The sequence below is a fragment of the Penicillium psychrofluorescens genome (genome assembly GCF_964197705.1).
Source record: "Penicillium psychrofluorescens genome assembly, chromosome: 1".
NCBI classification, from domain to species: domain Eukaryota; kingdom Fungi; phylum Ascomycota; class Eurotiomycetes; order Eurotiales; family Aspergillaceae; genus Penicillium; species Penicillium psychrofluorescens.
The window spans coordinates 2,501,693-2,526,331 of NC_133439.1; the positions used below are offsets into that span (position 1 = coordinate 2,501,693).

At 51.4% G+C, this 24,639-nt stretch overlaps 10 protein-coding genes across 10 annotated transcripts; 6 read left to right on the forward strand and 4 right to left on the reverse strand.

Annotated features, from left to right (window-relative positions):
• Positions 1-204: 204 nt before the first annotated feature.
• Positions 205-2,627, reverse strand: PFLUO_LOCUS930 (uncharacterized protein; the record flags this gene model as incomplete). Its single annotated transcript, XM_073787177.1, has 3 exons — positions 205-1,953; positions 2,031-2,479; positions 2,534-2,627. 3 exons carry the CDS (start codon positions 2,625-2,627, stop codon positions 205-207), a joined length of 2,292 nt encoding a protein of 763 aa, XP_073635025.1.
• A 986-nt stretch (positions 2,628-3,613) lies between these two features.
• On the forward strand, positions 3,614-3,850 carry PFLUO_LOCUS931 (uncharacterized protein; the record flags this gene model as incomplete). The annotated part of the gene is made up of 1 exon (XM_073787188.1): positions 3,614-3,850. One exon carries the CDS (start codon positions 3,614-3,616, stop codon positions 3,848-3,850), a length of 237 nt encoding a protein of 78 aa, XP_073635026.1.
• A 512-nt stretch (positions 3,851-4,362) lies between these two features.
• PFLUO_LOCUS932 (uncharacterized protein) lies at positions 4,363-5,572 on the forward strand (the record flags this gene model as incomplete). Its single annotated transcript, XM_073787199.1, has 2 exons — positions 4,363-4,901; positions 4,975-5,572. 2 exons carry the CDS (start codon positions 4,363-4,365, stop codon positions 5,570-5,572), a joined length of 1,137 nt encoding a protein of 378 aa, XP_073635027.1.
• Positions 5,573-5,750: 178 nt separating this feature from the next.
• Positions 5,751-9,007, reverse strand: PFLUO_LOCUS933 (uncharacterized protein; the record flags this gene model as incomplete). Its single annotated transcript, XM_073787210.1, has 6 exons — positions 5,751-5,871; positions 5,941-6,749; positions 6,798-6,887; positions 6,938-8,636; positions 8,689-8,973; positions 9,000-9,007. 6 exons carry the CDS (start codon positions 9,005-9,007, stop codon positions 5,751-5,753), a joined length of 3,012 nt encoding a protein of 1,003 aa, XP_073635028.1.
• Positions 9,008-10,745: 1,738 nt separating this feature from the next.
• Positions 10,746-13,071, forward strand: PFLUO_LOCUS934 (uncharacterized protein; the record flags this gene model as incomplete). Its single annotated transcript, XM_073787222.1, has 3 exons — positions 10,746-10,749; positions 10,837-12,762; positions 12,818-13,071. 3 exons carry the CDS (start codon positions 10,746-10,748, stop codon positions 13,069-13,071), a joined length of 2,184 nt encoding a protein of 727 aa, XP_073635029.1.
• Positions 13,072-14,441: 1,370 nt separating this feature from the next.
• Positions 14,442-15,032, forward strand: PFLUO_LOCUS935 (uncharacterized protein; the record flags this gene model as incomplete). Its single annotated transcript, XM_073787233.1, has 2 exons — positions 14,442-14,856; positions 14,914-15,032. 2 exons carry the CDS (start codon positions 14,442-14,444, stop codon positions 15,030-15,032), a joined length of 534 nt encoding a protein of 177 aa, XP_073635030.1.
• A 240-nt stretch (positions 15,033-15,272) lies between these two features.
• On the reverse strand, positions 15,273-16,076 carry PFLUO_LOCUS936 (uncharacterized protein; the record flags this gene model as incomplete). The annotated part of the gene is made up of 1 exon (XM_073787244.1): positions 15,273-16,076. The coding sequence occupies one exon, from the start codon at positions 16,074-16,076 to the stop codon at positions 15,273-15,275; it is 804 nt and encodes a 267-aa protein (XP_073635031.1).
• Positions 16,077-17,162: 1,086 nt separating this feature from the next.
• PFLUO_LOCUS937 (uncharacterized protein) lies at positions 17,163-17,855 on the forward strand (the record flags this gene model as incomplete). The annotated part of the gene is made up of 1 exon (XM_073787255.1): positions 17,163-17,855. One exon carries the CDS (start codon positions 17,163-17,165, stop codon positions 17,853-17,855), a length of 693 nt encoding a protein of 230 aa, XP_073635032.1.
• Positions 17,856-18,862: 1,007 nt separating this feature from the next.
• Positions 18,863-20,630, forward strand: PFLUO_LOCUS938 (uncharacterized protein; the record flags this gene model as incomplete). Its single annotated transcript, XM_073787266.1, has 5 exons — positions 18,863-19,025; positions 19,084-19,229; positions 19,287-19,707; positions 19,758-20,474; positions 20,530-20,630. 5 exons carry the CDS (start codon positions 18,863-18,865, stop codon positions 20,628-20,630), a joined length of 1,548 nt encoding a protein of 515 aa, XP_073635033.1.
• Positions 20,631-23,352: 2,722 nt separating this feature from the next.
• On the reverse strand, positions 23,353-23,797 carry PFLUO_LOCUS939 (uncharacterized protein; the record flags this gene model as incomplete). The annotated part of the gene is made up of 2 exons (XM_073787277.1): positions 23,353-23,730; positions 23,783-23,797. The coding sequence occupies 2 exons, from the start codon at positions 23,795-23,797 to the stop codon at positions 23,353-23,355; spliced, it is 393 nt and encodes a 130-aa protein (XP_073635034.1).
• Between the last annotated feature and the right edge of the window lie 842 nt (positions 23,798-24,639).

Consider the following 24,639-nt stretch of genomic DNA (forward strand, 5'->3'; position numbering starts at 1 on the left):
GGGAGGGCTAGGGAGGAAGAAAAAGGCGAGAGGAAAGTGAAAAAGAAGAAAAGACGGAGGCAAGTACTACTAATAAGGCCGTGAAGGATCGGCATCGGCCGGCTTGGCAGCCCCGTAGGGCTGAGGTCAATGAACACATACAGTACACAAGGCAGCCACATTTCAAGGGGCATACATCTACAGGAATAAATCTCGAAAGCGAATCTATGCAGTTTTGGACATTTTCGGCGCATGCCCTGCGGTTTTATGGGTATTCAGCGCGCGGATCAGCTTGATCCCCGCGTCCGTCATGTCGGTCGTGGTCGAAATGTGGGTATGCTTAGGCCCGTTCCAGAACTGGGCCTCACGGTCAGATCCACATAAGACTTCGTCGTGTGAGAGTTCACCGGTTGGTGATGGAGTGCCGTCCGGCGAGGGTTCGATATCTGTTGTGGAGCAGTAGACATTGACTTTCTCGTTGAAGCGCACGCGGTGCCGGGGCTTGGTGGTCAACAACTCGGGGGAGCTGGAGACTCCTCCTTCTGCTGCTGCGGTGCGTGCTGCAAGGACACCCTTGCGTACTGCATACCGCCGGGCCTCCTCCCGAGAGATGGTATCTGAGAAAATCTTTCGTAGGGCGGTGGCAACCGTGAAGCGAGTGGCCAGGTAGGCTTGCTCCGCGATGAAGACCGTGAGGAGGAGGTAGGACAGGCGGACTTCGGAGATCGGGCCGCGGTAGAGATGCACGATGGCTGCGGTGGAGAGCGTGCCCAGCCAGGCCAGGAATTCGAGCCCGAGCAGCGAGGGGCCGATGGAGTCCGATCGGATGGGTGGCGGGCGCTGGCACTCGAGAGTCAACTTGAAGAAATCTCCACGGAGTTCGAGCCAGTTGTTGAGCAGAAAGCCCAGGGGCACGAGTGACCACGCCACGCCAAACAAGGCCAAGTATCCGAACTGCACGCACATCTCCAGGATATCCTCCTCGACGTTGTATTCGTCGGCATCGGCCTCAGCGCGCACACGCGCCAAGAAGGATGCTTCATTTGGCAGGTCGATCAATAGGAAATTGGAGAGACTGGCGGAGATGGATGACCTGCGCTTGCGGCCCATTTCTGCTTTGCGGTCGCTGTAGCTGCGCCATTTCTGCCATAAGGTCTGCTTGACATAGGGCAACACCACTTCTTGGCCGAAGTTGAGGACCTGTGCCGTCATCGACAAGTAAATCACTTCTTGCTGAAACCGGGTAGTGTCCACCTGAAAGTCGGTGTATGGGCTGATCGACTTGGTCTCGAGGCCGGTTCGCCGCAGGAGATCTAAACGGGGCACGATCAATGTCCCGAACGGGACATAGACATATGCAGTCAGGATGGTAGGCAGAAAGGCCGTAATGAAATGCATGACAAAGGTCTTTTGCGTTTGGGCCAGATCGTACAGGTCCTGCGTACGGTAGTTTTCGTAGTCGGTCAACCACGTCGCCATGTTGGTCAGAAACGGGGTAATGACTGGGAGGGAGAGCGAGAAGAGCACCGTGGGCACGAATTCTAGGTACCCCTTCAGTGGTCCGTCATACACTTCCGAGATGAACACTTCCGAGGCAAAAGTGACCACAATCAACGTGCCGAGAGCCAGAGTCGCGACAGACGCAAAGGGGATCAGGAGCAACTGGCGCAAGAGCTGCTTCCACGCCGGAAAGACCTGTTCGAGCTGGCCGGTGATCGGGTCTCGGATCTCTTTCTCCCATTGGTACTGGACGCGGTTGACCTTGAGCCGCGCGACGCCCTTCACGCCCCATCGCAGGCTGAGATCGGCCTCGCGGATCTTCCAGTACTCGACGAACACAATACACCAGAGACACAGAACGGTGCCATAGACAATCGAGTACGGGCCCAGATACATCCAGCCAATGACGCCCAGCACCGCGGGCACAATCAGGAATAGCGAATAGCATTGAATGAAAGCGTAGTAGAATGCAACCTGCAAGGACGGATCGTCCAGTAATGTTAGTGGGATAGATGCAAGGGCGGCAGACGCCGAAGGCAATAAGCAACAACCTTTTCACCAAACAAGGCTCGAATGATATCCAGATCCTCGGCGGTCAACACCGTTGCTTTGCTCCATTTGCGGAGGAGGTCCCCACAGGCGTCCTGGTCGTGTAAAGGGAACGAGGCGGTGACATGCTTCCATTTTCCGAATTTAGGCGTCACGCCGGCCCCGCCGAGTTCCTTTTGCCAGGTGATTGTATGGTAGACCGAGCGAAGCTCTTCCGCGGGCGTGTCTGCGGCGGCGACGGTGTGTTCGTCGCCCACGGGCAAGGTGTGGGTGATCCCACACAGCCAGTCTTTTAGTCTGGATTTATGGATCATGTGGCCTAACTGGTCGCGCGGGACGCGAATGCAGACCAGAAGAGATGCACCATGGCCGTGGCGGGCCTGGACGCGAAGACCAGCTTCGGTCAGATCGTGGATGAGAGTGCGATATTCTGCAATGGCCTGTGCTTGGTCTGAGGGGTCAGTCAGTTCCCCGCATATACGAAGAGTTGTGAAGAGCGATGTACCAATGTCCCCAAACTCGTACTGCAGCACCCAGTCGACGCCGAGGTTGTCGTTCTCCTCGCCGGCATCCTTGCCATACCCTGCGAGCCAAGACATCTTGGGGGGAAGGGCAGGGGGAAAGACGGTGAGACAAGGAGGAGGGAGGACGTAAGAAAGAAGGAAAGAAGGAAAGGGAAAACAAAGCCGGCAGGGGTGTGGGGGAAATAAGCCCGAGGGTCCCACCATAGAATCACCACTGACTATATTGGTCGGGCTAATGGACTCGAATGTATTCCCTGCAGTTTGTCTCGGGTCGCTTGAATTATTACATCACATCCAATCATACTTCACGCGCTCTCCTCCCTCGATCGGACCTGACCCGGACCCACGTTTAAGCTTCAGCCCTACGGGAACACGACGGGATGTTTGCTCGCCACCAATGGAGAGGAGTGATCGCCGTGTTGGCTGGGTTTGTCCATGATTGTTAGGGACAGTCATCCCAGTCACGGCGAAGTTCTCCCAAGGCTGGCAGAAGCATGCTGGGGAGTTTCTGTGTCACCTAGGCTAACCAAGGGCCCCACTACGCTTCGGGGGGGGAAAGCAGGCCACGAACTCTAAAAGAATGCAGTGGATGGGAATAGAAAGGAATCGGCAAGAATGGAGGATTCTCTATGATTCCTAGTATGTGATATTCTTCATTCGAACCAGGCATGATTGGAGAGCACCAAAGGTGACGGAAGTGAGTGACGGAAGTGACGGACGGGCGAAATGTTGCTGCCTGACTACGCCCCAGCGGGACTAGGGCTGGGAGTATGGATGATTGCCGCCGAGCCAAACAATGAAGCCGGACGGCAGTGAGCGACAGAGTTATGTAGGCATTCAACTATGCATGGCTCTGGTAATGCGGCTGCCTTCTCCCAATGATAAGCATGACGACAGGCACCAGTTTCTCAGCCACACGGCCAAGCCACGCCGAGGCGCAGGTTGTGTATCCTTCCGCAGCTTCCACGCAGAGTATCCAGGCATATAGTCCCTTCTTCCTTCTCAATTGACTTTCCAATCGACCCCCTGCAACTACCAACACACACACAAAGACACTGTCGATGCCCTCTTCCTCCATCGTCCTCGACCTCATGGCCCAACACCTTCTCAGCGGCCAGCATGCGGCCATCGGGCTGAGCCTGGTCCTCTTTGTTTTCATGTTCCTACCGACCCTGCTCATCCTCGTGGCGGTGATTGTCTTCTTCGCGTTTTACTACCCGCGACTGAGCAAGCCCTATATGGAGGATAGGGAGCACGGCAAGCACTCCCAGTCGAAGCAAGTCGAGATGAAGAGTTGATGCGAAAGTAAGTATGAAGGAAACAAGGGTTGTAGACTAAATCTAATTGTAAATGCCAGGTGCTCGAGATTATCTGCATGCATTGCGACGGAGCCTATGGGAATATCCGCTGGGACTGCGGACTTGCTTTTCGGATGAATGATGTGTAATGAAATAACCAATGCAATAATGAACACTGCTCGACATTTTGTCACCACTATTCTCAATAATCTGCAACAAAGCTGCCCAGCACCTGGACTAATCTCCACTAGCAACGGGTCGGGGTTGAGTGTCGGAATTTCCATGCTCGCTCGGAGTATATCCTTTCCTTGTTTCTTTTTTCGCTCTCCTTCCGACTCAATCTCTATAACTTTCACACCCTTCACCATTGCATCTCGCTCCGGCTTAGAACGGGCTGAAGACTCGAAGGATGACACGGGATACTCACCAGACCAACGCCCTCTCTCTCTAATGGCATCTCCCACTCGATCGGAGCTCCACACAAACAACCGGAGCTTTCCCCCCAATCCATAATGGAGAAACCGCACAGCTACCGACCCATCACCCAGAGCCGGCGCTTCAGCTTCTTCTCCTCACAGAGCCACGAATCCATCACCTCCTCCGTCTGGGAAGATCTGAACGGCAGCTTGGACCACTTGCTACAGGAGCGATACCACAAGAGCCACCCAAGCCCCAACCAGCCCGTCTGGTGGCTCGACATCCGCGATGCCACCGATCAGGATATCGCGTCCGTCACACAAACACTCTCCATCCACCCGCTGACGGCGGAGGATATCGCAACCCGCGATCCACGCGAGAAGGTCGAGGTGTTCCCGAACTACTATCTTGTTTCCTTCCAGACGCTCCTGAGCTCGCCCTCATCTCGAAGCAACGACGACAGCCACCGCACGGACATCCCTCCATCGGCGGGGCTGTACATTTTTGTCTTTCACTATGGGGTTGTGACCTTCTCACCGGGTGGGTGTGGCCATGTGCGTCGGGTGCGGCATCGGATGCGCAAGATGCACAATCCGGAGATATTGTCCAGTGACTGGATCTGCTATGCACTAATGTATACCTGATATACCTCCCTCTCCTTCTAGATCTATTCGTATCAACACTGCTAACTAGTACCCGCCATGCAGAGACGACATAATCGACAGCTTCGAGCCCTTTATGCGGACCATCGAGCGCGAGTCCGAAGCAATCGAAGACCAAGTCTTCATCGCGCGCATCGACGACGTCAAAGCCCTCATCCCGCAAATCGACTTCCTCCGCAAGAAAATCACACACATAACCCGCGTGCTACACGGCAAGGTCGACGTGCTGAACGGCTTCGTGAAAAGATGCCAAGCACCCGGCAAAGGCGCTGACGCCGACGCCGTCTTCCCCAACGGAGACCTGCTCCTATATCTGGGCGACGTGCAAGATCACCTCGTCACCACGTTGTCGAGTCTCGCGCACACCGACGAAATCATCAGCCGCTCGCGGGTGAACTGTCTGGCGCAGCTGAGTGCCACGAATATCCGCGTGAGTTTCGCAATTAACTCCATTATGGGCAAGTTGACTCTGCTCGCGGCCGTCATTGTGCCCATGCACCTGGTAACGGGGCTTTTTGGAATGAATGTTGAAGTTCCCGGGCAGCATTCCAGTGGGTTATCGTGGTTCTTTGGGATTGTGGGTGTGTTTGGTGCGTTTATGGTTATTTGTATTGCTATTGCGGCGAAGATGAGGCTCTTATAGGCTTAGATGGAATGACAGTCAGACAGATGGTAATACTATGAAGTTGGCTTGAAAGAAAAGAGAAAAGATTATTCTGGAACAGGTTGGAGGCGGCAGTATCGTCCGCTGGTGACAAAAATCCCTTCAATTGGATTAAGTTGTGCCTAAGTTGTGCCTAAGTATACAAAACTATTCGGAACTATCTGTCTCCTTCCTCTTCCCGAAGTGAGCTCGACATCAGTCTCGTCGACTCGGCATACTGCTGCGTCTGTCGAAAATCAAAGTCAAAGTTCAGTTCACCCACCAGCTTCCTCACATTTCTATAGACGCGTTAGTACATTTCCATTTCAAAGCAGAGTAAACCAGAGAGGCGCAGCAGAACAACATACTCAAGCAGCTCCTGCAAGCTGAAGCTTACAACCGACCGAAGCACCTCCAACGACACAAATGCCGAGAATGCCGGGTCCTCCACATGTCGGATATTCAGCAACTCACCATCAATTTTCTGCATCTGGCGCGCAAGAGGAAAGGAGTCCGGTGTAGACAAGTACGGCGGCAGGGGTTGGGCATTCATGATCGCGGCGGATAAATGGCACAGCAACGAAGTAATCCGGTGGGAGTTAAAGTCTGCCGATGTCAAGGCAATCTCTGCAAGCTGCGCCATCCACTGACTGTCAGACTCCCGCTCTGGGTGCTCCGAGTCCACCGATAAGGCGTCTAGCTTCTGCGTTGTATGCGCCATCAAGGCCATGCTTGTCAGAATGCGCTGGATCTCCAAGATGATATTGTCATAAACCTGCTTGGGGAATTTGCCCCCGATGGGAGGCTCAAAGGTGCTGAAATGGCTGTGCATGCGCAGAGCCGTCAAGAGCATCATTTCCTCTTTGAAAATCGTATGCCGCGAGGCCTGGAGTTTGTGAGCGGGCGAGTGAGTGTCTTGGAGGTCGCCTAGCTCGTCGCTGAGCCAGAGTTCGATCGTCGCGTGCATGCAGCTGTAGAACTTGGCGAGCACGAACAGACTCCGGCCGAGTAGCTTCCGTAATTGGGATTTGGCTGTAACCGGGTACGGGAAGATCACCCAGAAAAATGAGATAGCGCAGCCGGCTGCCACGGCTGCTAGTTTGTAAGGGCCGAATAGGTAGATTGGGTAGTATGGCTGGCCGTTGGAGGTTGCCTCGTCCAGGCCGAGTTTGCGAACCTTTGTAGTGGTTAGTGAGATATGAACGAAATGAGGGTATAAACATACCTGCAGCTCATAGCCAACAATCACATTCAGGGTGACGATGGCAATGACAGAGGGGCCAAAGTATTGCGGCACCTTGACATAAAAGTAATACTGGAGATAGTCAGTAAATGGATATCATACAGCCGTGTCGGAGTACATACCTCGAACACATTGGCAAGGTACAGGAAAATAATCACTCCAGCCGTCTTGCCATCAACTATATACCAGACAATCAAGCTGAGGACGAGCGATATCGCCGTCGCCACGATGCGCGCCACGAACCCGAACATGGTCTGTCCGCTGGTCGGGTTCATGCCGATCACAATGACTATCATGGCCCAGATACATCGTTGCCGAATGAAAAAGTCTTGGGTCTGGTGAAGAAATGCCAGAATTCCAACTGAAAACGATGCAGCTGCCACCCGGAAACCAAAGCTACTCTGTTCGGATTTGATGGCATGAGAGACAACTCGCAGTCCCACGCTTAATTTTTCGAAGACATTCGCAGGATGCAGGTGTTCAGGATCTGGAAAGACAGCGTCATGTTGTGAACGCTGGACCGTCGAGGGATCAACATGCAAAGGTTGACGACGATCTGATTCCGCATCGGCAGCTTTCTTGTCGGTGCTGAGAGAAAACCACTCGCGAATGGATTTCTGCCTGGGGAAAATCAACCGGCCATGTTTCATCGTCCCATCGGCAATTTTACTAGCTGCAAACTGCACGAGCTGCAGCGTCGCGTTAAGCAGATCTGCCTGCAGATGGTCCATGTACAGGAGTAGGAAGAATTCCTGGCGCACATCGCGATCCACGGCAATCATCCGCGAGCCAGACTGCGTGGGGATGGGTTTCTCAGAGGCTGAAAATGCCTCAAGGGACGCGAGTGCCTCGGGCAGGTGTTTCCAACGCGAGTAATAGTTGCGCAACTCATGCTCGTACCTCTCCACAAAATGGGGCTCCAGTGGGCTGAGTGTCTCACCCCTTGCTTCCTCGTCCTTGACCTGCACTCCACCCTTGCGAGTCTTCTTTTGCGTGTCCAAATGCTTAGGCTTGATAAGCTCCAGGGACAGGAGAAAATAGTGGAGCCCCAGCTTGACAAGACCAGAGGAGCTGAGCAAGCGCTCGTGTAGGGTTTGCGCCACTTTTTGGATCTCCGAATATTTACGGCTCCCTTCGCCATCGACACCGCTGTCCCCGTGGTGGTGGTCGTCGTCGTCGTCATCAGCATATGAATCGTGTGGGCCTTCATTCTTGATAATCGTCTCCAGGATTTCTGGCAGCATCGACATTCCAGAGAGAGGAAGCAGCACACTCCTAAGGAGCGAGGCAATAACGCTGAGATCTTCGGCTGACAATTTTCCCCACGCGATTTCATCCTTCGAGTAGAATAGATCAGCATGGAGCTTACTATGTAGCCCGGTGAGCTTCGCCATGGATGCCTGCAAGTGCTTTTGTTTGGATTCCACCACATCCGGCTCGCCCTCGATCTGCATGTTCCGCGTACTCATCGCAGTCCGTGATCGACGAAGCAGGCTTCTTCCCATCAACAGTCCAGTGGCTGAGCTGTCTTCCACAAACGATATTTGGGTCTGCAGCACTCCTTCGACGGCGGTCACGTAGCCCTTGATGTCGTGGAAGACGTCGCCTCGACTAGTGATGGGCAAGATAAGCAACGACACACCGGTTGCAACAGCGAACCCAATCATAAATCCTTTGAGCAGTCGAGATATGAACCCGAGTCCGTCGGCTAGTGAGGTAAACGTGCCCGCGCGGGTGATGGTGACCGAAGCAAAAATGGAGAAGGCAACCATGGGGTCCTGGAGCTCCATTGGTCGCAAGGCACGAAGAGAATTTGCAGCCCTGCGGATATAATCAGCAATGTATATAGAAGACTTGGGGCGAGCATGCATACCATATCATGAAAATCAGCCACACTGCGGCCACGGCACAGGCATCGCTGTTATACCCGTTTCGGATACTCTCGCTAGCATTGACGGGCGTGTTGTGCTCTCTGGCTTTGACAGAGCAGAACACAGTAAGACAGCAAAGAGCAGCAGATAGACAGGTGGAGACTAGGTCGAAGAACATGATCTTCATGAATTTGGCGCGCGGCATCAGACCCTGAGCAACTATCGACATCAAGGCGGATAGGTAGCCAATAGTAGTGGTGATATTAGATATGGCATCAGTTTGATATCTGGAACAAGTTTCAGCAAGAGACACCGATACATGGTTGATATGGCTCGGTACATGGCAATCACAAGGGTCGGGATCAGTGCGCCCTTGAGCATCATAAGCACAGTCCGTGAATCCAATTCCAGCCTGGACCACCAGGTCATTGGATATAAGTATCTGGTTTCTGTTGTTAGTGTCTTCTCGAGAAAATGTGGATGTAGGTACTCACCCGAGCATCCTAGACCGAGAAGGCCCGGGCGCCATTTGAGCAATCGTCCTAGCTGTGCCTGTTCATTCGAATCAATTGCACGGTTTCGAGGCTTAAACGACAGTCAAGCAAAGAGAAAGAATTGCCATGGTTTGGATAGGAGAAATTTTGCACGGGCGGGTCGATCTGATTACCGTTGGCTGCATGCAGATCGGGGTCGATCTGGATGCCGTGCCGAGATCAATGCCGATGTGAGGGGCGCATGAAGTGGACTGACTTTTTGCACTTCACTCAACCAGAAAAAAACTTCTAGTCTTGGAGATCCTTCGAGGCAACGGCATCGCCCATCGGCATTATCCAAAATTGGCGTTATCCAGAACTGAGAGCAATGATGTCGATGGCTGTTGGTCACATGACGTCTGACCGACATATCTCTATTTTTGACTGTCCAGTCTGTGTAGTAGTATTGATGTTTTGTTTATTATTGATACTCTTGAATAATTTGACTGTCTCTTTCTGTCTCTCTCTCTCAAAAAAAAAAGCACTCCAGAATTGATGGGATTACGAGCGCAGGATAGAGATTTGCCACCCGTGAAACTCCCTTGTACAACAGCAGGAGAATCTAATCTACGACTTTGTTTGTCTCCATGACATCGCTGAAGCAGTAAAAAGATTGGGATTGTTTTGTCAAGAAATTTCTATGTTTTCTGCATTGTCTGGTCCTTTAGCCGCAAAATATGTTGGTATGGACTATATCCGAGTTGAAGATATAGATCCCCGCAGAGAGCGATATTTGACAGTCACAACAAACCTACAAATTTGCCCATAAATCCAAGAGTCACAAGAGTCAACAAAATAAATCGACTACCTCATCGTGATCGCATTATTCCAAGCCGGCCTAGGACACCCAGTCCCAACAAAATCACAATAAGAACCGGCTGTGGCAATGCACTCAGCCACATTTGCTGCGGCTGCGGAGAGGCGGTGGAGCTCGCATCCATGGCTCGATTCGGACCTGAGGCAGTGCGAGATACTACAATGAGTCGGAGTGGATATTGTAGCCATTATTATGATTTGTAGCCATTGTTGGCAGACTACCTGTCACAAATCATGATGAATGGCCTCCCCAAAGGACTGGCCAAGAAGCGAGTCCGACTCGGTTGGGTACATACAACCCAGCCAAGGACGCCACCTTGCACCGTTGACCGCGATCGGCGCCCGGGCCCTTATCTGCGACCGGGGGGATGTGTTCGGCCAGCGAACATCCAACCGTGACATCATGAAAAGAAATCCAGGGATGCAGCTGACGCAGCGAACGCGAGTCCGAGAATGTGTCGGACTGTCAGGCACGTCGTCATGCATTCCGATAGGATCGAATCGTGAGGCCAGCGTCCGCTCACTTTTAAATATTGGGTCATGCCAAGCTGCCAAGCTCCCCCATCAATAATCGATCGATCCAGGTTTTGCCCGGGCCGTCATCTTTCCTTCCTTCATTTTGCTTCCACGTTTCGTCTCTTTTTCTTCCTCCTCATCTCCCCCCCAGGCTTGTACGCCTTCTTGCAGTCCACGCTTGGTTTCCCAAATACATGCGTGAGTAACTCCGTGTCGTCCTCTGATCATCTCGCTGCGATCTGCTCTTATCTCGTATCGCTGACTGACCCTGCTTTCCCCTGACAGACCGGATTAACTCGTGGGCGAAAGCTCACGCAACGGCTCGTGTTCCCTCCAACCCAGGTTCCTCTCAACGGGCGAGTCAGATCCCCGAGAAAACCTCTTGTCAGGATGGACAAGTGAATTCGCCCACTCCGGGCGCGCCCACAGCTCCCGATGAGTCCAACAACCCCCCCAAACCGGGCATGGGCCTGCGCATGCGCAATGGCTGCATCCGGTTCGGCAAGCATGCCAAGGACGCCCTCTTCCACAGCTGGGTCAATGTCCTGCTGCTCTTTGTGCCCGTGGGTATCGCGGTCAAGGCGGCCGGCCTGAACTCCGGCGTCGTCTTTGCGATGAACGCAGTGGCCATTATTCCGTTGGCCGGTCTGCTGAGCCACGCGACCGAGAGCGTCGCCAGTCGTCTGGGCGACACCATCGGTGCGCTCATCAACGTCACTTTCGGAAACGCCGTGGAATTGATCATTTTCATCATTGCGCTGGTCAAGAACGAAATCCGTATCGTCCAGGCATCGCTACTAGGCTCTATCTTGGCCAACCTACTCCTGATTCTGGGCATGGCTTTCCTGCTGGGAGGTCTCCGCTTCCAGGAGCAGATCTACAACAGCACCGTCACCCAGATGAGTGCCTGTCTTCTCAGTTTGAGTGTGTGCAGTCTACTGCTCCCGACTGCTTTCCACGCATCGTGGTCGAACAGCAACGAGGCCGACACGGAGACGTTGAAGGTCAGCCGCGGCACTAGCGTGGTCCTTCTGCTGATGTACGTCCTGTACATCTTGTTCCAGCTGAAGTCGCACTCGTACCTGTACGCGAGTATCCCTCAGCAGATCATCGACGAGGAGTCGCACCCCGGTGTGCTGGCGGAATTCTTGAACAGCTCTTCCGATTCGTCGTCGAGCTCTAGTGATGAATCCGTCGATACGACCACCTCGTGGACGACGGCCAAACGAATCAAGAGGGCAATGAAATACCGCAAACACCGCAAATCAAGCACGAGTTCTGGCCAGTCGACCCAAAGAAAGACAATGGGCGACCGAACAGTGTCGACTGAAAACCAAAACTCCCCTGCTGGCAACTCCGTTGCCGACCCCAAAGATGATAACCGGTCTTTTGCAATTGATTTCGCCGATGATGGAACCTACGATGCTGATGACGGCGGTCGTCAGAACTCTGAGGTCCGTGCGCGCGACTTTGGACTGGCGCTGAGTCGCATTGCAAGCGCCAAAAGCGACGAGAAGACCAAGAGGCGCGAGAGGAAGAAGCGCCGGATGGAGCGGCGACATACAGAGAAACAGGGGGCGAAGCAGGCCCAGGCTGCGACCGTTCACGCTGAAATCGAGCCTCGTGGTATGACGGGATCCGCCACTGCTCCCAACCTGACTCAGGTCCAGTCTGAGCTCGACGTGGAGAACGTCGCGGCGGGCGTGCCCAAGAGAAAGTCCCCCTTCGGACCTATTCCATCGCTGTTGTCCAACACGGTCTTCAGCTCTCAGTCGCCGGGTAATTCCCCTCACATTGGGAACAACACAACGCGCCCGTCCCTTGCCCGGAGTAACTCATTACCTGCCCATATGAGCCCACGGCCACCAGCTGGCAATGCTGTTCAGTTTGCCCGTGGTGCTGCCCGACATCCGAACGATGATGTTGTGGTGAACCCAGTCATCGAGGAGCCAGAGCCTCAAATGTCCCGTACCGCAGCCGTCGTCATGCTTCTGATGTCCACTGTCCTTGTGGCAGTCTGTGCTGAGTTCCTGGTCGATGCCATTCCCTCCATGCTTGCCAACGGGTCTCCGGTCAGCGAGGCGTTCATTGGTCTAATTATCCTCCCCATTGTGGGCAATGCGGCCGAGCACGTCACGGCCGTCAGCGTGGCCACGAAAAACAAGATGGACCTGGCCATTGGTGTTTCGGTCGGCAGCAGCATTCAAATTGGTACGTCTTCCATGGTTACCTTCGTCAGCGTCTAGTCCTAACCCTCATCTTTTAGCTATCTTCGTCACTCCCCTGGTGGTAATAATCGGCTGGTGCATGGAAAAGGACATGTCCCTGTATTTCACCCTTTTCGAGACGATCTGTCTCTTCGTCACCGCATTCGTGGTCAACTTCCTCGTTTTGGACGGCCGTAGCAACTACCTGGAAGGCGCGCTATTGATCGCCGCATACGTGATTATCGCCTTGGCCGCCTTCTTCTACCCCAACACCAACCAGTCCAGCAGCCTCGCCGGCTCGGAGCCCAACTAGTCAGGACGGCCATGCCGGTCGATGCAGCTCCTCTGCACTGCGCATGCAGCAGCGGGACGGTATATCTGCCACTGCTTGAGTGGCTTAGGGTTTGGGGCATGCTCAACCGGCAGGATCAATTATTATTTAATGTCTTGTGGGATGGGAATTAGCTTGATCGTTTTGTCTTTCGCTTCTGTATCATGTTGAATATACACACTTGTCAATATGGGGATGGGGGCCAACCCCGTCCCAACACCTCACCAATACTGCTTGCCTACTTAGAAAGTAACTAATAACCTCTGGCATAACTCCCTAGTAGCTATGTCAGACGAGCCCCGGAGACGAGCCCCGGAGCCGACCTCTGTAAGAAGGCTGCCCTTCTCTTAAGCAGCCATTGATATCACCACCCCGGTCACTATGGACGGGCTGATCCTCGGGACTTTTGGACAGGCAAGTAATCACAGATTTGGTATCAATCCGCCCAGAAACTAACACGCGAAACCAACTTCTGCTGCGCCACGTGTGTCACTGTGAGTGGCTGTGTTTCGGCCCTGCTGCGCCACTTGTTGATACCCAAATCATCAGTAGTAACTAATGCACCTAAGCGCAGCAGAAGCTCGGGCATGCCATGAACTATTGTAGTCCTCTGACTGGCCTAATTACTGGCTCACTCAGCCATAGCATAATTGAATATAATTTCCAGTCGGGAATAGTAGTGACAATCCAGCATAGACCACACCACTCGAAACAATCAAGCAACGGCCGGTGTGGAGACTAGCCGCTCAGGAGTTGATCGGTTTTACCGATGCTTGTCCAGGGTGCACTGGGGAGAGTGTACCACCATAACAAAATGTCCGTCTTACTGTCACACGCTGGCGTGCGTCCCATGCCCCCACAACTAAAACTTCAATGCGGTTATCAACTGACTATCAGTTGTCCTTCAGGGGTTATTATTGCATCTGCCTAACCGAAATAGAACGGCGCTAGAGTTCATTGCGCCCCTCCTTTCATAACGGCCTACACTACTACTAAACTAAAATCCCTCAAGACGGACCGAAATGATGGCCGGAATGGTCCCACCCCTTTTCGGCACCGTTTAGCCAATTTTTAAGCTTCTCGGTTTGACAAGACTAACATGTAATGGGCAACGATCAGGAACCTAATAATATGCAAGCTGCATCCTTCTTGCCCGCAATGTCAGAATCTCATTGATCTCATTGGCACTGTTGTCCTTTTTCCTTTTTCTGTTTATTTGCTTATAAAAAGCTGCCCCTCCTCTTACTCCACCACCCACTCACCCTTCTACTCTCTCCCTCCCTCCTTCTCTCTCCTTTTCTCCTTTTCTCTCTCAACATTCTCCTCTAATATCTACTTCCTACAAAATCAGAATGGCCTACTCTCAACCCTACGGCGATCCCTACGCTCGCCCTCCCTACGAGCGCGGTCCGTACGGCGCACCACCACAACCGTTCATCCGACCTCCCGCCATCCCGCCGCCGCCACTGCCCCCAGGCTGGAGACAGGAGTGGGAGCCCAACGTGCGCCGCGCCTTCTGGGTGGAAGAGGCCACTGGCCGCTCGCAATGGGAGCCGCCTTATGTTGAACCTGCGTACGGGTATGAGAACCGCGGCCCCCCGGGAGAGTATTATGGTGGGCCGCCTGGTCCCCCGCCCGTTGTGTATGAGGAGCGTACCGAGTACGTCGAAGAGAAGAAGCATGGCAATGCTGGGAAGTATTTGGCGGGTGGTGTTGCGGGTTTGGCGGTTGGTGGTCTTGCCGGTGCTTTCCTGGAACATGAATATGGTTAGTTTTGCGTTCTCGTTTTATTTGTTTAGGAGGCCATACTGATTTTATGTATAGACGAGCATGAGGAAAGAGAGGATCAGGAGGAGCTGGTGGAAGAGCGGGATGATGCGTATGAAGATGGGCGTGAGGATCAGTCCTATGAGGACTACCGTGAAGATGATGGTGGCTGGTAAATGCGGTCCTTGAAAATTTACGGCTTTCTTTCGTGTGCATTTTGCTTCATTGCACTGTTGTTTATGCTCTGGGATACTCTTTCAACATTGAATTCATGTTTCATCTTTCCGATGAGCACTTTCAGCAGTCCTTTCGTTCGCTCTTTATGCTTGTGGAATAGAGCTTTATCATGAATACAATTCTTTCAAAGATACTGCCTAGGTACTGTATACTCTCTACGCATAGATCTATGTAGTTTACTATTCTTTCCAACACAGAATCTGCCCGTGCAGCATCCCAAACCAACCGTCTGGATCCTCCGCCCAAGACCGCCACCCCGACGCGATCTTCTCCAAGTCCTGGTCACTCGCATAACCTTCCTGAATAGCCATAGTCGCAAACCCAGAAGACTGCGCCCTCTCCGCCATCGACCCGCCCCAATACGCCCTCTCCTCATCACTACTAAAGCACCAACTCCCAGTACTTTTCTCAATCTTCTGCCTCGCAAAGCCCGCCTTCGCCGCCCAGACATGGATCATGTTCCCTGGATGCGGATTCCCACCTCTTGCACGCTGCGTCCGTTCTATAAGATGATTCCACGCGACAATCCCTTCGTTCTCGGGATACCAATCAAACGTAGCAGAGTCCCGCGCGGCAACAATTCCGCCGGGCTTGACAACGCGCCGCATTTCTCGTAGAGCCTGCACCGGGTCCGCGATGTGCTGCAGGACCTGGTGCGCGTGCACGACGTCGAAACTGTCATCTGGGAATTTCAGAGCGTGGATGTCGCCCACTTGAAAGCTGATGTTGGTCACCCCCGCATCAGCGGCGAACTGCCGCGCACCCTCAAGGGGATCGTGAACGTATTCTACGCCCACGACCTCTCCGTCTGGGACATACTTGGCGAGATCCGTGCTGATGGTCCCTGGTCCGCAGCCCACATCGAGGATGCGCATGTTGGGCTTTAGATGCCGGAGCAGGTAGGGAGCCGAGTTGGAAGCCGTGCGCCAGCCGTGTGTGCGCACGACGGCGCTCGAGTGGTCTGTTATATAGACTTTGGCCATCTTTAACTTCTTGCTTATGTGCTGGGCATGAGCGGTTCGGTTGGAAGTGGCTGAAGGGGCTGAGTTGGATGTGTGGACAGGTACGACATTTAGAGCTGGAGGTCGCCCCTTACTTTACTTGTATTCGGAATTCCGTATTTAGAGCTTATTTGGTAATCTCTTCTGTCCCAACATATGAAGTCTCGAGCGTCACTAGGAAGAAAAGCTGCGTCTCCACGAAAGAAAGCATGTCAGAACGGCACATGCGCTACGTCCATCATATCATTCAGGCATAATATAACTAGATCTCAACATATAAATCGGGTATATGAGACGTATGAAAAGTAATGCAAATTCATTTGATCGTGAATATATGCTTAACGTTTCTCTGATTATAGCAGAGCCCAGTGTCCTTTGTCCTCTAGGCAGATGTTCGCCAAAGAAAGCAGTCGAGTAAGGAGCCGCTAGTGCCTCGGAAACGGCAGTCCCGGATCGTCATACCATACTCGGGACGAAAGCTCATCCAGTCGATTTGTATAAAAGAGTAATACTATCAGCAACAAAGGAAAGTCTAGCCGTTTATTACTAGATGTACGCTAGGCGTTCTTGCTTTGGAACAAATAACGATATGATATAGAATTCACGACTGATACGAAGGTATACAGTGGCATTGCTAAAGTCTGAACCCTTCGAAGTACCACGCTAAAATCCTGCCGGCATTTAGCGTCCAAACCACTCAAAAACTCCTATCGATGGGAGGTATGTCCCTTAACATTGCCAATGTAACTATAATATTGAGACTGTGAGTATCATTGGGACGATGCTGATAAGACAGGTGGAGAGTAGTTAATCTACTCGAACGTGCGAGCTCAATTAATAATGGAAAACTAATTACGAAGTGTCAAAGCGGTGAGGGTCCGTGTGACGGGTAATTGTCGAGTCCGCCTGGTGATTCGACTGATTGGAATGTTTGGTGATCCGACAGCCAATGCGACCATACCATTAGTGACGTCATGACTATAGCTCTCAGAACCGGTCCCTGAATTTCAATTTCGTGCTTTTGCATCTTCTTAGATCCTTTACTAGCGCGGGGACTCAATTTCCAAGATGGTGGGGTCAGCGCTCGTGGTTGTCTTCCAAGCGTTCAACACCCTCGACATCGCCGGTCCAATATGTATTCTCTCCAACTCGAATTTCTCCATCACAGTCGCCGCAAAAGATGAATTCACCACATCACAAGAAAATATCGTTGTTAAGAGAACTATTTCATTCTCCGAGGCCAAAAAGCACTTGTCAGATTACGACATCCTCCTAGTCCCCGGCTCACGATCAAGGAACATCTTGCCCTATGTTCAACCCGAGAACGGGCAATTACTGGAACTCCTCGACGTTATCATAAACTTTGCAAAACCAGAGTCCTCAGTCCAAGCTGACCAGAAACAGAGGACTATCCTCTCTGTTTGCGTGGGCAGCTTACTCCTCGGGTATGCCGGCGTACTAGACGGGCTCACAGCGACAACACATCGTCTTGCACCGAAGGCTCTACGAACCGCTTGCGAAGAGTACATTATCAAGACGCCTGGCGCAAAAGGCACGCGGATAATTCCCGAGGATACATCTGACACCGTTTCATATTGCGATGCCGGGATCAACGACTCTGGGGTTAGGGTTATCACCAGTGGTGCTGTTACCAATGGCATAGACGCTGCATTGCATTTTGTTGCACTGCACATGGGACGATCAGCTGCTGTCGAAGTGGCAGAGCTCGTTGGTCATAATTGGAGGGAAGTGAAGGCGTGAGAGAGACCATTGTGAATGGAGAAAATGTGGAAGAAGCGTGACGTCCATAATCTTAATCTTTTTTAATAGTATTTGCCAAACATGGCATTCGAACGTTTAATTTCAACACCCTTTAGACTACTTTGGCAGCCTTCTAGACCACGATCACAAAGTCCAGCGATGACCTTATCTCAGATTGATGGCCAGATGTGACTTTAACTTTAAATAGAATAAAGTGAGATAACTGTAGCAGATCTAGAATGATCATCGGGGGGCCAATATAATAAAATGGGGAGGGAGGAGAACCGCCCGGATTCAGGGGTCTAACTAAGCCACTGCTGCCTGTTGATAGTTAGCGCTGAAGCTTTGCACTGCGTTGATCCTCATGTGGAGCCTACGATGGACTACGAATAAGTTCAGGGCACAGCCTCAATCGAAGACCGGTTTTCACTTCACAGAGCCTCGTTTGTGCTATCGGGCTTCTACGGACTCCGCGCGCGTGGATTCAGCTAATATAGGCCGGATGAGGAAGGTCGCTATGACAAGGCTAGGCGGGATTTTTTGATCTTCAAAATTGTCCAACAATCATGTCTCACTGCGAAGGCAACAGCGCAATTTATTTTCAAGGTGCAATCCGATCGACGGGTCAATTATCTCATTTAGGCAAAACCACTGCATCAATTCGTTATCGGGACCTTTTGCGCTGTCGGTTGCGCTGTCGATTGTTCCGTGGTCGCCCTGAGCGCAGTGCAACCCTCGTCAACCCCGCAGCTCGGGCAACGAATCGTGAGCTCTTCTACAATATGTAATCGACGGGTTGCTCCGCTCAAGTGACGCCCCGTCGGAGATCTGCAAGCGCCATTAACAAATACCTCGGTTTTCCCCACTACTACTGGATCCACTCAGGTTGTTTTCTCCATTCGGAGAGGACTTATCTTCTTGAAAATTATAAAGCAATGGCATACCTGCTATTTGCTCCGCTTTTCAATTTCAAGTTCCCGTCTTTAATCGGACACGAGTAATTCATTATGCGTGTCTTGGCTTCTATTACGTTGTTCGTGGCTGCAGCCTCAGCCTTGCAGAGCCCTCATCGCAAGGCTGTGCAGCACAAGAAGCCTGCTGTTTCGCGGGGTCACCAAATTGCATCGTCTGGACAGACGGAGCATCAGTATCGGACCAAGAAAACGGAGAGTGCGTTACAGGATCGGTACATTTTGAATGAGCCAAGATGCTGACTTCCTCTTACTAGAATTCATGGTCGATGGCGCCAATTTCCCTCAGGTCCCTTTTGACATTGGCGAGAGCTATGCTGGTCTCTTGCCTAACACTCCTCATGGCAACTCTAGCCTGTTCTTCTGGTTTTTCCCCTCTACAAACCCAGATGCCAAGAAGGAGGTAGGACAGCGCTAAGCGATCATCACCACGATAGATTATGCTGACTTCTGCATCCAGATTACCATTTGGCTTAATGGAGGCCCCGGATGCAGTTCGCTTGATGGCTTGCTCCAGGAAAACGGGCCCTTCCTCTGGCAGTCTGGTGTCTACCAGCCCGTGAGGAATCCGTACTCGTGGACCAACCTGACCAACATGGTCTATATTGACCAGCCTGCTGGCACTGGCTTGTCACCAGGTCCCGCCACTGTCCAGAATGAAATTGATGTCTCCAATCAATTCAATGACTTTTGGAAGCGATTTATCGAGACCTTTAGCATGCAGGGCTACAAGGTTTATATCACTGGCGAGAGCTATGCCGGACAGTACATTCCATATATTGCCGCCGGAATGTTGGACCAGAATGATACCACTCATTTCAACCTGAAGGGTATCCAAATCAACGACCCATCTATCAATGAGGATAGCGTCATGATCTATGGTAAATTCTCATATACAAACTTGAACTTCCTTGACACTAACACTCAACAGCGCCCGCTACCGCGGCATTGAACCACTTCTCTACCGTCTTCTCACTGAATGATACCTTTATGACTGAAATTAACCAGCGCGCTGATAAATGTGGACACACCAAATTTCTGGAGGCAACCTGGACCTTCCCTCCGCCGAAGGACTTCCCGCCTGCGAACGCTGGACCTGGGTGTGACACTTGGGACGATATTGTCAAGGCAGTCACCTACATCAACCCCTGCTTCAACATATATCATCTGACCGATTTCTGCCCTTTCCTATGGGACGAAATGGGTTTCCCCTCCCAGGCTGGTGGCCCGAACAACTACTTCAACCAGTCTGCTGTTCAGAGAGCTCTTCACGTCCCACCTACCAACTACGCCGTCTGTGGTGGAGACATCTTCCCCAGAGGAGACGGTTCTGTCCCTAGCGCCCTTGGACCTCTTCCTAGTGTGATTGAGCGAACGAACAACGTACTCATCGGTCACGGGTGGTATGACTATCTACTTTTCTTGAACGGCTCGCTGGCCACCATCCAGAACATGACGTGGAACGGTGCACAAGGCTTCCAGCATGCCCCTGTTGAGCCCCTGTTCGTTCCGTACACCGATGCTTTGAACGCAATTGCCAATGGTGTCGAGTCGTCTCCATTCAATGCAGACGCCGGCGGTGGACTCCTGGGAACGGCGCACACCGAGCGTGGGCTGACTTTCAGCACTGTGTATGGCTCTGGTCACGGTAAGCACAATCACATTCAATTTAAAAATCCGAATTCTAACTCAATTGACTACAGAAATCCCACAGTATGTTCCGGGCGCTGCTTATCGCCATCTGGAATTTTTGCTTGGCCGCATTAAGAACCTTCAGCAACGGGGATCTTTTACCACCCAATAGAAACATCAAGTTTCCTTAGGAATGGCTTAGTTGGCGTCTGTCACTTAAAACATTGAGAAAGACTTACCTTCCTTCCGAACCCGATTATCCATGCACCTTAAATCCGTACTACTATTACTATGTTTCATGGTTTGGTTGATAGAGCTACCAATTCCAAGCTACCATCCCTACTTCGACATGTACGAGACCACGTTTGGAAGATAATAGGCACGCTTCCGTTGACTTGAAAACAAATTCTACAATTCTTTAGGGTGGGCTTTCCTAAGACTGAGACTACTTGCGATCCGCTTCTTAGTTTTCGCCTGGTGTAAGATTAAAATTCAAGTTGGTTTCTGGGACAAGCCATTTTCACCATTTAGTTCGTTTTGTGGAAATGATATTGTGAGAATAATATCAAATTGCTTGGAAAAGGAGCAACTTAAAATCGATTGTCTCCAGGTACTTTTCGTAGCCAACATTCGATCGAGTAGCACAGTGGGGCCACCTAAATCCATTTGCATCGAAACCTGGGAAAATTTCCGGGGCTCGGCCGGCTAAATCCTGTTTTCTCCCACACAAACGACAGGCTCGATCAAGTGTATCGCAACCCCTCTCAACTGAGTTTCGATGTAATGAACCGGAAAGAAAAATGATAGCACTGCAGTTCTTACACTTGATAAGGTATGCATTGACCTTACAAACCTTCTCTATGCGGCCCACCCCGGTCGATCGTCGAACGCACTTCTGATGTTGACTAGCTATGGCATACTGCTGGGATCCCAAACTTTTCAGGTAAGTAAAAGTTATGACGGAAAGTGCATATTCGAGTTCTCTTCGCTGACAAACAACTAGACATGCATCAATGGCATTGTCGCCTTCAAGGCGCTCCACCGACCTTATTTCAGCATTCATCAGGCTGCTATCTTTCCAGTCTATTTCTCGCTGCAAACATTTACTCCTGTCATCGTTTTTCTGACCTCATTCGGAGGAAATCATCTCACTGGCATTCTCTCTGAGCCTAGCCACAACATGGCCTGGTGGCCAATGGTGGCTGTCTCTATATCGGGTCTCATCAACTTGGCAATCTTTAGGCCCCTAACGCGGAATGTGGTGAGAGCGAAGAAAATTCAAGGTGCGAAGACGCCTGTTAATTATCGAGAACTAAGGTGAACAGTAGTAGCTAAGCTTACATACCTAACAGAAATCCAAGATAATAAAAAAAGTTACGACCTTCCTCCGCATTCACCGGAGATGACAGCACTAAACAAACGGTTTGGGAAAATTCATGCGACTTCAATCTGCATCAACATGTTCGGCCTTTTTGCTACCATACATTACGGTGCAAAACTCAGCAAGCGATTGTCATAGAACCAGCCTCACAGCAGCTACTCCAAAGAAGTTCTTTCTTTTAGATATCATCAGCGATAGCATCTACCTCGATCTCAACAAGCATATCTTTATCAATAAATCCATTCTGGACAATAATCATCGTAGCTGCGGCGCCAATCAGACCATTTTCGCAAGGGTTGTGCTTCCCAAGTATATTTCTAAACCCTTCCCCCACTGCTTTACAGTCCTCGTGGCGACTGACGAACATCCTCACTCGAACAATATCTTGAACACCCTTGCCACCAACAGCTCTGATAGCTTTGATGCACTCTTCGATGGCTACACGGGTCTGTTGCTTTGCGTCGTCTGGAAAAAGGATCTGTGGTGAGCTGACTGGCGATTGAGGATTGACGGCAGTGGTGCCCGAGACGAAAATGTGATTCAGGCGGCGAACTGCTCGATAGTATCCAATGCTTTCTTCGTAAGGTGAAGTGGTGGCATGGCATTGCTTTGTATTTGTATGTGCCATTACGTGGTAGTTTTAACAAAAGGAGTATGAGAGAGAGATAGAGAAGGCAATGATGCTAATAGTTCTGGAACTTTCTTATTGATATGCTATAGACTGGATGCTGGTCTTCGTGCGAGAATCAGATTTACAGGCAATATCATATGACTCATCATACCTTATATGCATTGAAGCCCTACCTGTAACTATTCTGGGCCTAGGGGCACATCTACCCCGCATTAGAGCAGGGCACAAGATCCTTTCCGCCATAAAAGGGTACAAATACCCCTGTTCCCCTGTCACTTCTTTTCATAATTCTCTCTCCTTGGCACCCCTGTCATGATGAGACATAGCCTCAACTAGCTATCAAGCTTGAATGATCTAATTCTCAGACTCTGTCCTTACAGCCCGACAACACTTGCCCTACTTCACGTGCCGCCGTCTTTCGAGGCCGCTTCTTGCAAAATAGTGTCTCGTCTAATGGAGCAGAGTTGATGTGCTCTTGCTATTGATGCGTTAGGGTTGAATGGTTAATAACGGCACCATTAGGATTCGGTGAGTGGTGAAAGAACAAGGTAGTTTGGACGAATGCGTTCCGTCTCATTAGTTTAGCCACGTATCTAGCTTAGACTACACTGGCTTCATCATGTCAGTCACTCAGAGGGTACGAAACCCCGGCAACGACAAGGACCGACGTTTTCGCGAACGTGCGGGTGTCGATTGCTGTTTGCCTCTACGTACCCAAATCAATCGCGAAGACCAAACAGCATGTCGACACTACATTCCAAGTGTCTATATGAAAGTCGGTCTCCCACATTCTATCTTAGAAATTGCAATGTTTATTGTCATCTACACCCATCGTGAACACCGTCAAATAAACCAAACCATGTTTCTAAGTCTCTTTCTAGCCTAGGAGGTGCACTCCTTGAAGTCGTCACCGCTAGCACCAGTATGCGTAATCAAACCAGCCAACTCATCCTGCCCGTTGAAAACAACCCGGTCCGCACCAGGCGAGCCGCTCGTAAAGACACCGCCGGAGCTCATGATCGGGTACTCATAGTACTCGCCCGAGACGGGGAAATTAAATCCTTCGTAGTCGTGATACTGGTGCGGGTAGTCGTCGTTGGTGTTACCGGACTTGTACAGCTTGTAGCCTTCCGCCTGGGCAGCGGTGACGGAGCTGTTGGTGTAGCAGTTGCTGCCACAGGTATAGGCGCATGAGCGAGTGGTTTTGAGGGTCGGGAAGGAGAGGGCCGCTTGGGCCAAGAGGGCAACAACGGCGAGGAACTGGATAGCGTAAGAAATTATTTAATACTCTGAATTTGGGTCGTGGCGGTACCTGGGTGTGCTGCATGTTGACAAAGAGCGGACTAGAGTTTATAGATGGTAAATCCGGAGAACAATAGTTCTGGATCAAATGTCAATAGGACTGATCTGATTTCTGTACTGTTTGGCCCTACAGAGTGGAATCCATCCAGTTTATATAGTCAGTCTGAACCCTGCAGCCTCGTCTGTGCCGTCCGAACCATCTGTGTCAGGTGGTGAGCTCTCCGAAACGCCCGGAATGCTTGCTCTTGCGATGTTACATCTGACACCTTGTTGCGTGTCCCCCGGCACATACATGATTCTATTGGTCAATATATGCTGCAAGTCCAGTAGAATCGCCCGTTCATGCCGGATCAGGGTCTTTCGCCGATCTGCAGGCGGCAGACAGATAGTGCCATGAGCGAGGTACACAGGATCGTTGATTGGAGGCGCTCAGTCGGTGTGAAGGATTGAGTGGTTCAGGTCGTATTGTTTAGAAAGCGGGGACCCAAGTCTTCCGAGATGATCGACATTTTGTGCGCGCATTCTATTATTCGAAGGGGGTCCAGAGCTTATGCAGGTTTGGGTATAGATCCCGTGGAATTTTAAGTTATCGGGCCAATAATAGTGGGCATTAAGGAGCACGTTGCTGACTTCGAGCTCACGGTTAGTTTGGAAGGAGTTGGCAAAAAATAGCACAGTCGCATCTGAGAAAATGTCATGCAAGAGTCTTCCGGCGCAGACGGCTACAAAGCTACGAGATATTTATCACCTCAAAAGGCAGCAGCTAAGCTTGTTCTACGCCGATTATACCCCAAAACTGAACGCCGGCTCTCCGACGGATTCCGCATCAATCGCTATTTCGCTTCAAATAAATATACACAGCTGATC